This window comes from Curcuma longa, chromosome 5 (assembly GCF_044706935.1).
Source record: "Curcuma longa cultivar G26 ecotype Majalengka, Jawa Barat chromosome 5, ITB_CL_G26_1.1, whole genome shotgun sequence".
NCBI classification, from domain to species: Eukaryota; Viridiplantae; Streptophyta; class Magnoliopsida; order Zingiberales; family Zingiberaceae; genus Curcuma; species Curcuma longa.
Genome location: NC_133865.1, coordinates 12600139 through 12613620, shown reverse-complemented (window position 1 = coordinate 12613620; position 13482 = coordinate 12600139). Strand labels below are relative to the sequence as shown.

The window sequence follows — 13482 nt, the reverse complement described above, 5'->3', positions numbered from 1 at the left end:
GTAAGGATAGGACAATATAGTGATATACCATCTAAAAATTTGAATTATTCAATCAAATTTGTACGAAATTAATAATGTTATAATGTATCTTATCTTCACTTTTGCATTGTAAACATTTGCATTGATCATTTTAAAATTTTTGTCCCATCCAAATCTACTCTTTCATTAGATCATTGAAATGATTGTCCACTACTTTGGAACTGTTCTAAGGTGATTTTGAATGTATTCAAGTAGATGGTCAACCTTAAATTTTTCACTAATTTCCTTAGCTGCCTTGGCAACCCTAAAAATTGACGAAGGGTTGTTACCTTTGTTGCTTCTGCAACTGACAACTTAATGCAGTGCATAAGTTAGGGCTAATTTTAAATACAAAGTCTTAAAATTTTTAAGTTGTATTTTTAAAAAAAGTTTGTCACTTTTTTTAAAATAAGTTAGGGCGTTTTTGGGGGGCTTGGTTTTATAAGAGGCGTTTTAGATCCCATGTAATGAATATTCTTTAATTTTATGAAATCTTCTTGTGGGATTCTTTGTGTGAGGATGCTCCCAGTGCTACATCACATGTTGCTGCATTCTACCTCGCATTCCACCACATGCTGGAGGAAGAAGCTGGTAAACTGATGAGAGTTTTAAGTGAACCTGATGGTGCAATAGACCTATGTTAAAAATAAATGGTCCAATAAAAGTGTAAATTTCCATTTATTGATTTATTTTTTACTCGGTCGAACTTCTACTTTTGATTATTTCTAGCAATTATACTCTAGTTTAGCAATTCTACTCTAGTTTTTCCTGAGTTTTATGAGATTAGGTTACTGTAAGGCATGTAAAGAAGCTCCTTCTAATTGTTTATCATTCAAGCAAAAGCACAATTTTTTGTTTAGTTATTTGCTTTTCTCTCTTCTGAGGTCACTGATTAAGACACAAATCAGTGAGAAGTGAACTGAGATACACTGTTTACCCTGGTATTGGATCACTGTTTCTTTTTGGGGGATGTTTTTCCTGAAGCAATCACCAAAATTGTTATTCCATTTTATTTCTCAACTACACTATTTGATTCCGAATTTTGATTGCTCAACTGTTTGTTTCTTTTGCCTCGTGGTTTTCCTGAGTAAAGATCATTGGATAATAATTCTATGATTAAGGTCTTGTTCCATACTGGTCAGCACAGATACAATAATTCATTCTGTGTCGATCGATGCTTGCGAAATATTTCATTCCACTTGCTGACTGATACACAAAACAACATGAAATATGACTGTGAGAACTACCTTGCTCTTCCACAAACATCAACGAGCAAATGAAGCAGGATCCAGGTTTGCGGCTAGACTTCAACAAAGCATGACTAGGCTTTCGATTTTGTGCTGATCAAGGTTCACTTTCATTTGAGTCTTATTCCTCTTCCTTTGCCTTCATCTGTCTCTTCCTCCACCCTTTTTTTTGCATCTTCCTCCTCTCCCTTCACCTTCATTTGCTTCTTCCTCCTCTTCCTTCACCTTCCTTTGCCCTCATTTGCCTCTTCTTCTGCCTTTGCCCGCTTCTTCCTCCTCTTCATCCGCCTTCCTTTGTTTTCATCTGCCTCTTCCTCTGCCTTTGTTCATCTCTTCTTTCTCTTTTTGTTCAACCAACTAATTTTGGCAGGTTCTCAGGGGTTCTCAGGTACTTAGACTACGCCTGCATGTTTTGCCAATCCATCCAACTTTTTCCTAGCATGAGCCAACATACCACCTCCATTTTTCTCTGTAACTTTGCTTGTCGGAAATATTGCTTTTCTTTTAAATTTTTTTCCCTTTAAAATCATTGATTTTACAGAATGAATGAGAGGGAAAATGGACGATAATAATAACATAGTAGCCGAAGAGATAAATTTTTCAGTATACATATATAAGACTTACATTATTGGTGCACGAGGTGTATACAATTTCACACACCTATATTATAAGGGCTAGTTATTTGTTTGTGTGCAGTTTCCTCACTAATTTTGTTTTGGGTGTGCTGATATCATTCGTTTAGAGGAAGGATTGCCATCTTGGGGATTCGATGTCATAAAGCCCAATACACGTAATAGTAACATCCTTAATCTTTGTATACCCTACTCGAAGTCTCTTTCTTTGGTCATTTCTAAGCTCTGGACATGAATGAAAGTTTTTTTTTAAACTTATTGATTTATCTATACTTTAGTATATTTATTTGAACTCTGCCCATGACAAATTAACCCTGTTATTTGCCGGTCTCAAGCCTGGATAAAGGAGGGTTGCGTTAGGCTGTCGGCCAACATTAAACTAAGGCAAATGTTCAATGAATGGATCCATTAAACTATCATGCTAATGCTAGGTTGTTCCCTAGAAGAAACGCATTATAGAGTCCTACTGTAATGTCTTGACAAAGACCGCTACATCTCTAGAACTCGGATGTAGTGATAAATATATGAGAGTTCGTGTTACAGTGTCTGACTGTAACGTATCAGCAAAAACCGCTACATCTCCATGAGAACTTTAGTGTAGTGTTAAATAAATAAGAGTTCTTATACTATAGGTTGGATAAGAACAAATATTATAGAAAAACTAATAGTCTAAGATTTGAAACATGGAATATAAAAACCCTCACCGGTAAAGCAATGGAGGCAGTAGATACGATGATTAGGAGAAGAATTAGTTTTTTTTATGTACAAGAGATAAAATGGGTAGGCGAGAACACAAAGATGATAGAGAACTCGGGACACATGAAAGAGTAAAATAAAAAATGGAATAGATATTGTTGTAGATAGTTCGTTAAAGGATGAAGTTGTAAAAGTAGAGTTATAGGAGTAGTTAAAAAGGAGATAAAATTATAACTCTCAAGATAGTAGTAGAGAAAGAAACTATGAACGTAATTAGCATAAATGCACCTCAAGTAAGATTACATAAATATACCAAATCAAGATTTTGGGACGACCTAGATAAAGTATTATAAAATATTCCGTCAAATAAAATAATTTTAATAGGAGACAATCTAAACAGACATGCCAGAGTAAAAAATGAGGAATATGAAAGAGTGTACAGGGTTATGAGTTTGGAATAAAAAATGAAGAAGAGAAAATTATATTGGATTCTATGATAACATATAACCTTATACTAGCTACTACGTTTCTTAAGAAAAGAGAAGAATATTTGGTCACATTCAAAAGTGAGAATAATAAATCTTAAATTGACTTTCTTATGGTTAGGAAGAGGGATAGAAAGATTTGTAAATATTGCAAAGTCATCTCCGGAGAAAGTTTAACTACTCAACATAGGTTAGTAGTGTTGGATATACGTCTCAAAGATAGTATTAAAAGAATATGGGATAAGATGATATCAAACTTGAAAATAATAATCAAGAGTGTACTTGGTAAGTCAAAGGAACATGCATCACCTAGTGAGGAATCTTTGTAGTGGACTTAGAAAGTACAAGAGTAAGTGAAGGAAAAATGAACAGTTTATAAGAAATTATATTTGTAAGAATGAGAAAAATTGTAAAAAAATTAAAATAGCCAAGAAAGATATTAAGAAAGCAGTGTAAGAATGAAACTTTTGAATGATTATATCGAAAATTAAATACAAAAGGAGAAAGAAACATTTATAGAATAGCTAAAGTGACAGAGAGGAAGACAAAAATCTTATCCAAATAAGATGTATTAAAGATGAATGCAATAGGGTACTAGTAAATGATAGAGAAATAAAATAACAGTGGAAGAGGTATTTTTTATCAATTTTTTAATGAAGGTTTAGGTGACCAATTTAACTTAGGTAATTTAAATAGGTCAAATGAGTATAGAAATTTAAATTTTTATCATATAATTCAAACTTTAGAAGTAAAACACATTTTGAATAGGATGTAAAATGGGAAAGCCATTGGATTAGATGATATTCGGATAGAGGTATAGAAGTGTCTAGGGAAACAAGATATTAAATGACTTACAAAATTATTTAACATGATATTAAAAATGGAAAAAATGTCTAATTAATGGAGGGTAAGGATATTAGTTCCTTTATATAAGAACAAGGGAGACATACAAAATTGTGCAAACTATTGAGGTATTAAACTAATGAGTCATACCATAAAACTTTGGGAAAGAGTAATAGAAAAAGATTAAGGAGACTATGATGATCGAAAATCAATTTGGGTTCATGCTTAGAAGGTCAACAATACAAGCTATACATTTTCTCAAGCAACTAATTGAAAAGTATTGGGAGTAAAAGAAAGATCTACACATGATATTCATTGACTTAGAAAAAGTTTATGATAAAGTTTCAAGAGAAATTATATGAAGGATTCTAAAAAAGAAAGGTGTTAGCGTAACATATATTGAACTAATTAAGGATACATGCAAGAATGTAACGACCATAATGAAAATTTCAAGTCGATTAACTGAAACATTTCCAATAAAGATAGGATTACAGCAAGGATCAATTCTATGCCCATATCTTTTTACACTAATCATGAATGAACTCATTGAACATATTCAAAATACGGTACTGTGGTGCATGTTGTTTGTGGATGATATTATTTTGGTAGATGAAACACGTGAAAGAGTAAATGCTAAATTAGAATCTTGATAGGAAGCATTAAAAATGAAAAGTTTTAGGCTTAGTAGATTAAGGACAGAATATATGGAATTTAAGTTTAATAATATTAGACATAATGAGACAATTGTTAAGATAGGAGATGATGAGTTATCTAGAACTGAGAATTTTAAGTATTTAAAATCATTTTTACAAGACGATCGAGGGATTGAGAGAGATGTCTTACATAAAATATAAGTAGCATGGTGGAAATGGAGGAGAGTGTCAGGTGCTTTATGTAATCGTAAAGTACCTCTAAAACTTAAAGGGAAGTTCTATAAAACGACGGTTAAATTTGATATGTTAGATGACGCTAAATGTTAAGCTATGATTCGAGCACATGAGCAGAATATGAGAGTTGTAGAGATAAGGATATTAAGATGGATGTGTGGACATACAAGGATGGACAGAATAAGAAATGAGAGCATTACAGAGAAAGTCGGAGTTGTATCTATCGAAGAAACACTCCGAGAGACACATTTAAGATGATACAGATATGTACTTAAATGGTTAATAAATACTCCAGTTAGGCGATGTGAAACTATGATAAATACATACATCAAACGAGTATGAGAAAGATAAAAAAAGACTTGGTTAACAACAATAAAACATGATAAAATTTATTTAAGTATAGATGATGATGTAGTAGGGGATAGAACACAAAATCGTAGAAGGATCCATATAACCGATCTTATCTAGGGGGATACGGCTTGGTTGTTGTTGTTGTTGTTTGGTATGCTTATTTGTCCATGAACATAATTTATTTCGAAGGATCCATATAACCGATCTTATTCAGTGGGATAAGGCCTGGTTGTTGTTGTTGTTGTTGTTTGGTATACTTATTTATCCAAGAACATAATATATTTCTAAGCTCTCGATAATTTTAAGTTCTACTTTGATGATATATCTAGTACCACGAATATTACTATATCTGCCTAATTTAGTGACATAGAAAGATTAGTAATTACTTATTTTTTGTAGAGTTATGCCTGTCTAATGGATGTTCAAGAAGATTTCCTTATTAGGTGATCACATGAGTATTGAGATAGTCAAATTCAAGGTAACTTCATTTGAAAATAACATGTGAGTGAAGCTTTTAAGATGGTGAGAAAAATTGAAAATCTGAAACATATTTGTTCAAAATAGTGAAAAGGATCTGCTACTTTTGAATTGTGCTGACTTTTCAACCCAGAAAGTATGTGTTGGATAAGAATCATTGTGGAAGCTACCAAATAGGTAGTTGAATGCATGTTGCTAATATCCCATGCTAAATGAACTTTTTAAATTATTATACACTTGTATTAAATAAATATCGAAACTATATTGGTCTTCGACATAGTACAATACTATTCCAAAACTATATCATTCCGGTCAAAGTCTGAAATTCTGAAATTCCGACATGGCTAGATTTTAAATCTTTAGTTCACATATTTATCACTTGATGGATTTTCTCCTTTAGTTTTTCATCTCACATGGGAAGTGGCTTTTTTTGTAACAACAGGTACCATCCTGACAAAAATTCCAGCAATCCTGAAGCTTCTGAACTTTTCAAAGAAGTTGCATATTCCTATAGTATCTTGTCAGACCCAGAGAAAAGAAGGCAATATGATGTTGCTGGTTTTGAGGTTGGTGTTTTTAACAATTAAGTCAAACTTAAGCCAGAATATTAGTTTTTCCACTCTCTTTGCATAGCATTGACCTGGGATGAGAAACGAACCTTTAGGCTTATTCATTTTGAAGTTGCTCTTAACCCCTCAGACCCAAGACTTGCTAACTTTTATACTCACAGGCTTGGTTTTTCATGACAATGCTGCTAAATGCTTCATAGAACCTTCATTATTGTGTTCTCCATATTAGGTTGAACATTATAGCAATTACAATATTGCTTTCTAGTAGTATAAGAAGTAACTTAAATAAGCATATCAGTATAAACTAATCTCATCTGTGTACGTGCTTTTTGTTTTCATCTGGTAGTCTTTTGTCATGCTAGATTGTTGATTGTCAACTGCTAGCTTAAACTGTATACTAGTAACTCAAAATTTTGGTAGGATTGTGTTATCTGGATGAAGGTGAAGAATCTAGTAGAACAGATTGCTTTAGTCTTATTGATGAAGATGAATAATGGAAAGGTTGATTGCAACAGAAGCAGAAGCAATTGCATGTCTATTGTGCATAAGAATTTTGTTTTCTTTGTCTTTTGCATTATCTATGTCTTCCTCTTGTGATAATAACTCAATTCTAGGAACCTAGAAACTGGATTTCCAAGTCAACATTACCTTATCGCAAATACAGTACCACAGTATATGAGTGACAATGATTTGAAAGGTCCATCAAGCATGAAACCAGACTAATGTTCTATAAACCAAGCTGCATATCAAGTATAACTCAGATGATAACTCAACCAGATTGCATTAGTGATAAACTAATCTGTCGGTGCCGTTTCACTGTAATAATACTTGATCATCAATGGGGGTGGGGGTGGAGGCGGGGGTGGGCGTAGGATACATGGCATGCCTAGCAATTCCACCAATGCATTAACTGTTATATTTGAGAGGTGTCATCCTAAGGCAATTGCCTTACAGTTATACTATTTATTGGATAAATAACAATTCACTATTTGAGTGCACATTTTCTATGTGTTTGATTAGATCTTAAATTCATTTACTGAATGTCCGCAATATTATTCATAGTATGAGAATTTGTGATTGAATCACAACTTGTGAGTATCTCTACATGTGCAATTATGAATGTATTGAAATTATCTCTAGTCGATGAATTGATGAGCGTGAACGTCATCAATTCTGTTGAGACTAGCACGTGTCAAACTCCTTGGTTTGCCAAGCAGCTGTTCTCACTGGTTGGAGACATTGGATGTTAAGAGTTAAACGTGGATGCTAGTTAAAGGTAACCAGTTCATTGGAGTGACCTACCATGAGACTTTATATGGTTCAATACATATGCCATGAAGATCTCAGTGCAGCTTAAGTACGAGCTTCCTTTGACTTACGGTATTCAAATCACCTTGGTCATGGAGACTTATACTTTGACATCTTCGCAAACATCTCCGAGGAGGTGTGGATCTGAGATGATTGGGTATAAGTCGAAGTGTCCGAAGGTGTTTGAATAATTCACAGAAGATTCACCACTCCTTGAAAAGGGAGATGTATACCTGTAACACCCGGATTATTTCTCCCTATTTTAGGAATATTAATTAGATTTAAAATTTTAATAAAAGGTTCTTTAGTTAAATGATAGAAGGGAGTTGATGAAATAAAATCAGTGAAAAGATCCGCCTTGCAAAGACGAGTCCAACGAGACCAAGTTTGACCAAATCGGAGGTCGTTTGATAGCTGAACCAAGCGAACCAAGTCTGAACCCGGTTTGCTACAGTAAAAAGATGATAAACCGGTTTAATTAGTTACTGTTCAAAAAAAAATTTATATAATAATAATAATAATAACCCCTTCCGACTTCTTCCCCCACCCCGCCCGACCCAGTCCGCCACGGTTCCGCCTCCGCCGCCGCCTTTCTCGCGCCGACCGCGAGTATAAGACGGGGCGGAGGGCTGAGGCACGGAAGAAGAAGCAACGCAAGGATCCCTTGCCCTAACCCTAGCCGAGCTCCTCCGCCGCCTGGCGCTCACCGCCCGACACAACTGCCGCCTTCCCTTTGCTCTGCATTCGCCGCCCGTCGCGTGGAGAAGACGAAGCAGAGCAGCCGCCGCCTCCCTTCTCCCTTGGGCTGTTCGCCGGAGAAGCACAAGCGCCAACCCACGCCGCGGGCCTTCACCGCTTGGAGAAGACGCCGAACGCCCCACCCGCTGCCCTGTTCGCGCAGAGAAGAAGAGAACAGGTTTTAATTAATCTAGTTTAATATAATTAGATCAATTAATCAAGGTTAGTTCAATTGATGAAAGGATTGTTAATCTAGTTTAATAAATATTAATCAGTAATATATTTGATTAATCGGGTTAATTATTAATCAAGGTTAGGTTGATTAATTTGATTAGTGAAATAAGTGGTTAATTAATTAGCTTGATTAATCTAGGTAAGTTAATTAAGTTGTTAAGTTAGATAATTGATTAAGTATTTACTGGATCATTAATCGAAGGATTAGCTTAGGTTAATGATTTTGGTTAAACGGTAGTTATGATTTCTTTTGCTAGGTCGCGCGAAGAAGGTGCTAGAGCACCCCGGAGAAGGTCTCCGATTTCACAAACCTTAACGTTAAAACCCTACTGAGCGGACAAGGTAAGTACCTCTCACCTGCAGTATAAGTAGTTCCGTTCGGATGCATTAATCCATAGTTTTAGTTATTCAAAATTGTATGTATGTATGTGGAAATTAGTTTCTCTTACAGAAGGTTTATGAAAATAATTTACCTTGCCTCAGTAAGTATGGACTCAGTTCGTCCATGGGTGGGCTCCTAGATCGCCCCTAGGCCCTAGATCGCCTAGTATATGCAAGGTTAAAGAGAAAAGAATTATTAAAGAAAGTATTTTACTTTTATATGGCATGTGCTTGGACTCAGATCGTCCATGGGTGGGCTCCTAGATCGCCCCTAGGCCCAGATCGCCTAGTAGTACCCTAATGGGTTCGGGATTAGCTACCTCGGATCTATTTAGGGATGCGCGCACAGTTAGCACTATGCCGGGCCCACAGCAGGATGATTACTATTTTCACTTACTATATGTATAAGTTCTCAAAAGTTCATTATTACCTTTAAGTGAAATTAATTTTTAAGATCATGATTAGTTCAGTTATATTTCTACAGTACCATGTGAAATCAGTTAGTAGTTTTAATTTTTAATTCATGTATGATAAGTATGCCATGATATCTATCTAGATTATATGCTTTCTTACATGTGTTTTCAAAAGCATGATTTCGAAATATGTATTGTTTTGTGAGTAGGATGGTACTTACTAAGCTTCATGCTTATAGTTTTATTTTCCTTATATTGCAGATAAGGGCAAAGAAAAATTCGAATAGCGGAGGCGGCAGAGACGATGCGAAGTGTGTGATGTGGTGGAACTTAGAATAAAGAGCCTTGGGAACTTGCACATTAAGAATGTTAAAGACTAGTCTTTATGAGTTGTTTATTTTTCCGCACTTTCGAATGTTAATAATTATGGTTTGGTTATTGTTATTAGGATGGTTAGATTTTATATTACCCATTTGGGAACATGTGTTTACTCAACTATCACATAACAAGAAATTTTAAATTAATAGTAGATTTTAGCAAGTAAGTAACAGATCGCCTTGAGGTAAGATGGGCGGTCGTTACAATACCCTGCGGCCGTTTATTAGGATTGTTATTGAAAATCTTTGGCCAAAGTGTTATATGTCAAAAGTATGACACTTTTGGACACATGTACAAGTAACTTGAATCCATAGGATAAGAAAGCAAGCTTGAGCTAGATGTGACGTAGTCAACCTAGATCATGTCCTGAACCAAGCGAGTATAAGACGGTGAAAGGAATGAGATACGCTTCATTATAGCTGTTGAAGGGCTTAAAAATTGTCCTGGAATCAATCGTTGATTTTCCGATCAATTGGGGATCATGATGTACTACTAGGTGTCACTCATGATCGTTCCGTAATTAATGGTTAATTACTGACGACCAACATAATCGGGAACCTTTTCGGTCACACATACTACGGTCGCCGCCTTCGCGTGAGCGATCGTCGGAACAGAGCGCCGCCTTCCCTGTTTCTTCTCGTGTGCCTTCCACCGGCCGCTGAGAGAAAAACCTTCGGTGGCCAAGCCTCTCCTCCGTGCGAACGTCGCCAGCCAAGGTCTCCCTCGAGCGCTCTGTTTTTCTCAGCGGCTGACGGTGGTGGCTAGCAGTGGTGGCTGGCTGCAATGGCTGACCAAGAAGATTATCGTTTTCTCCTCCTTTTTCGTTGTTTGCTGCTGCTGCGCCGAATTAGGGTCCATCGCCGGATTGTTTGCCGGAGTGGAGTCGTTATCAAAATTGTTGGCAGAGCGGAGTCGTTGTCGCGTCAATGTCAGAGTTGCCGTCGGATTGTATTAGGTTTTGTCGTCGGAACTTTGTGCAGTCACCAGAAATTATTTTCAGTCATTGGATAGGTTGTCCGGTCGTTGCCAATCAATCCCGTTCGTCTAACAACCTTCAACCATCTCTATGGAAACTTGTAAAATTTTCGGAGATCGTTCCATCAACGTCGGAAAGGTTCTAGCTATTTGTTCCTTTGTCGGCGGTCAAAGGTTGACCACTGAAAATTATATTGGGAATATGATTGTCGGTGATAGTTAGAAAATTCGGAAAAACGGTCGCGACAAATGTTGTTGCGTGTTTGTTTCGAAATTAGGATTTCTCTTGTATCGACTGTTGCCAATCGTCGGCTAGTACCGAAGATGGTGTTGTGACTCATGACTTTGGAAGTCGTCTAGATGAGAACTTGGTGTGGATCACCAGTAGAGGCGGAACTTCGACAAGGGCCACTTAATTGCTGCCAATCCCGCTCAATGTCATTTGTCAGGTATGTGCAGAATATTTATTATCTATAAAATTTTAAATTTTTATTTATGCTATGCATTTATTTTATCCAGTATGCATGTGTTGCGTGTGTAATAATAATTAGCTTTAATTTTTATAATTTTTTCATTGTGCACGTTTGCGAAACGTGTGAACACGCACAACGCACCAGGACGATCCAACATCAATAAGGAAGTCAGGAGTCATACGTCATACTATGAGCATCAATAAAGGAGTCATACTATGAGTAGGCTTAGCCTGACATCATACTATGAGTAGGCTTAAGCCTGGCATGTCAAAAAAAAAAAAAAATTCCTAATGAATTAAATCCTTACCACCAATGTCACAAAAGAGCATGGATGGAGGCATGACCTCATGCTTCTCATTGCTGAGCCTTTGATTCTGCTGGTAATGAGAAGTTGAGATGCTTGAGCCTCATTTTGTTTCATCTTCCCCCCCCTAGAATGTCTTTATAGTCATCAATTTGGGTTGGGCCCGTCGGATTGGCCCGCTCTGCCAAACAATTTAGACGGGTTGGGTTTAAATTTTATCAATCCATTTTAAGATAGGTTCAGATGGGTTAATGACAACCCTAGATTAGATGTCACGAGTAGGGTTGCAAATTAGAATTTATAAATTTATCGAAAACCCACAATTAATCCAAATAAATGAAGTATAGGGGCCTCGAGTCGTGTTTTTCCAAGGACTAGTAGAAACGGTTTAAATCGAGCTTGGGTGTGTCGTGTTTTTGGGGTTTTCTATATAAAATGGGGTTTTGTTGTTTTTCAAATGAAATATGAACTCAAATCAGTAAATGACTTTAAAACCCTAATGCAAACTTGAAACAGCATGTAACCATAAGGACTAAGGAAAGAAACCAAACTAAACTATTGAGACAAATTGATGTTCAAATAACAAGCCTAACTTGCACATCATCTATCCTAATTCACTTAACAAACAGCTAAAGCCAAAACTTAAACCTATCAAACCTAAAGAAGCTGATATGTTAAAACAAAATGGCACGGAACAGCAAACTTTGGCACGAACAGTGAATTTTCAGAAATCGCAATCAGCAGGAATTTGAAGCTAATCAACTAGATTCAATCCAAAATAACTAGACTGGCATTAACCATATGAACTGAATTCAAAAGTAGGTAAATCTGTTAACTACAATGAGAATTAGCAATTAAAGAATCGAAAATTCAGAAACAAGACAATGCAGTATCAGAAAACAGTAAATCGCATCCTCTTCTCCCCATTTCAATTGCATTCTTCACAACTTGGTTGTCAATCAAGCTGGTAAACCGATAATGTAGATTCACTGATCCCTCTGGAGCTTGATTCTGGTCTCCGGAGTGTTTTGCTCGCTGCCAGCACCAATAATTTCCCGGAAAAACCCTCTCCGGCCAAGACAGCACTGTGCGAAGCGTTTTCGGCTGGCATAAACTGGATTCCGCGGCTTCTCTTGCTCCGATTGAGTTGCTCGTGGCTCCGGTGTGCTACACGCTCCTCAGAGAACCCCTCAGAGGACTCGCGGCGTCGGATTGCGCGGTGGATGGCTGGAACAACAGAAAACAGGGATGGTGGCCGCCGGTGAGACCCTCGCCGTCGCGCCTCCTCCAGCTGCCAGATTATACCCAAAGGACCGGATTCGAACTCTTCAAGAACCAAGGAATGCAACGGAAGTGGTTTGGGTGGATGGGGCTGGCCGTGCGCGTACGTCGGTGAACAGGGGCTTCTCGCGGTCGCGGTTTGGGACGATGAACAGTGGAGGCGCAGCCACTGTTCATCGGGTATAGTTTTTGTTTATATAGGTTTGATTAATTGATCAATCTGAGCCCTTGATTTCTGGTTTCAACGGTGCAGATTTGATCTGGGGTTTAGGGCAGCTTAGGGCTTCCAAAAAATTCAGAAATTTTAATCAGGCTCGATCCAGATCATGTTCTTCATGTTGGCTTGATCAATTTGACAAATTTGACTTGATTTGACCGCGGTTGAGCTCGAGTCGGATCCGATTTAGCCCTAAAATCAATAAAAATCCATTTAATGCCAAAAAATCACCATTAAATCACAAAAATTATATCAAACATCAAATTATGCAATATGGGACAAATATGGTCAAATCGATTCAATAAATGATCATTTTCATGTAAAAGCCCAAGAATAAATCGATTTAAAATTAATAAAATCCCAATTCATCAAATTCCCCCACACTTACCCTTGAGCGTCCCGCTCAAGTCAACAAACTAAACTAGGATTGTACCCCCCTAGATCATCCTCAATCATGATTAGAAACAATTAAAAGAAAATTATCTAAGCTTGTAAAGTCTCAAAAGCTTAAATCCATGGATTAGACTTGTATTTGGTTAACCGCATAGTAAGTTTCACCCTTCTTGACTAATTGA

General features: G+C 36.8%; 1 protein-coding gene across 1 annotated transcript in view; it reads left to right on the top strand.

The window, feature by feature from the left end:
* Positions 1-4780: 4780 nt before the first annotated feature.
* The window catches only part of LOC141829904 (chaperone protein dnaJ 15-like), a 22674-nt gene continuing 13972 nt past the window's right edge, over positions 4781-13482 (top strand). The window contains exons 1-2 of the mRNA XM_074717381.1: positions 4781-4806; positions 6079-6202. Coding sequence (XP_074573482.1) covers positions 4781-4806; positions 6079-6202 — 150 coding nt within the window. The remainder of the gene's footprint in view (positions 4807-6078; positions 6203-13482) is intronic.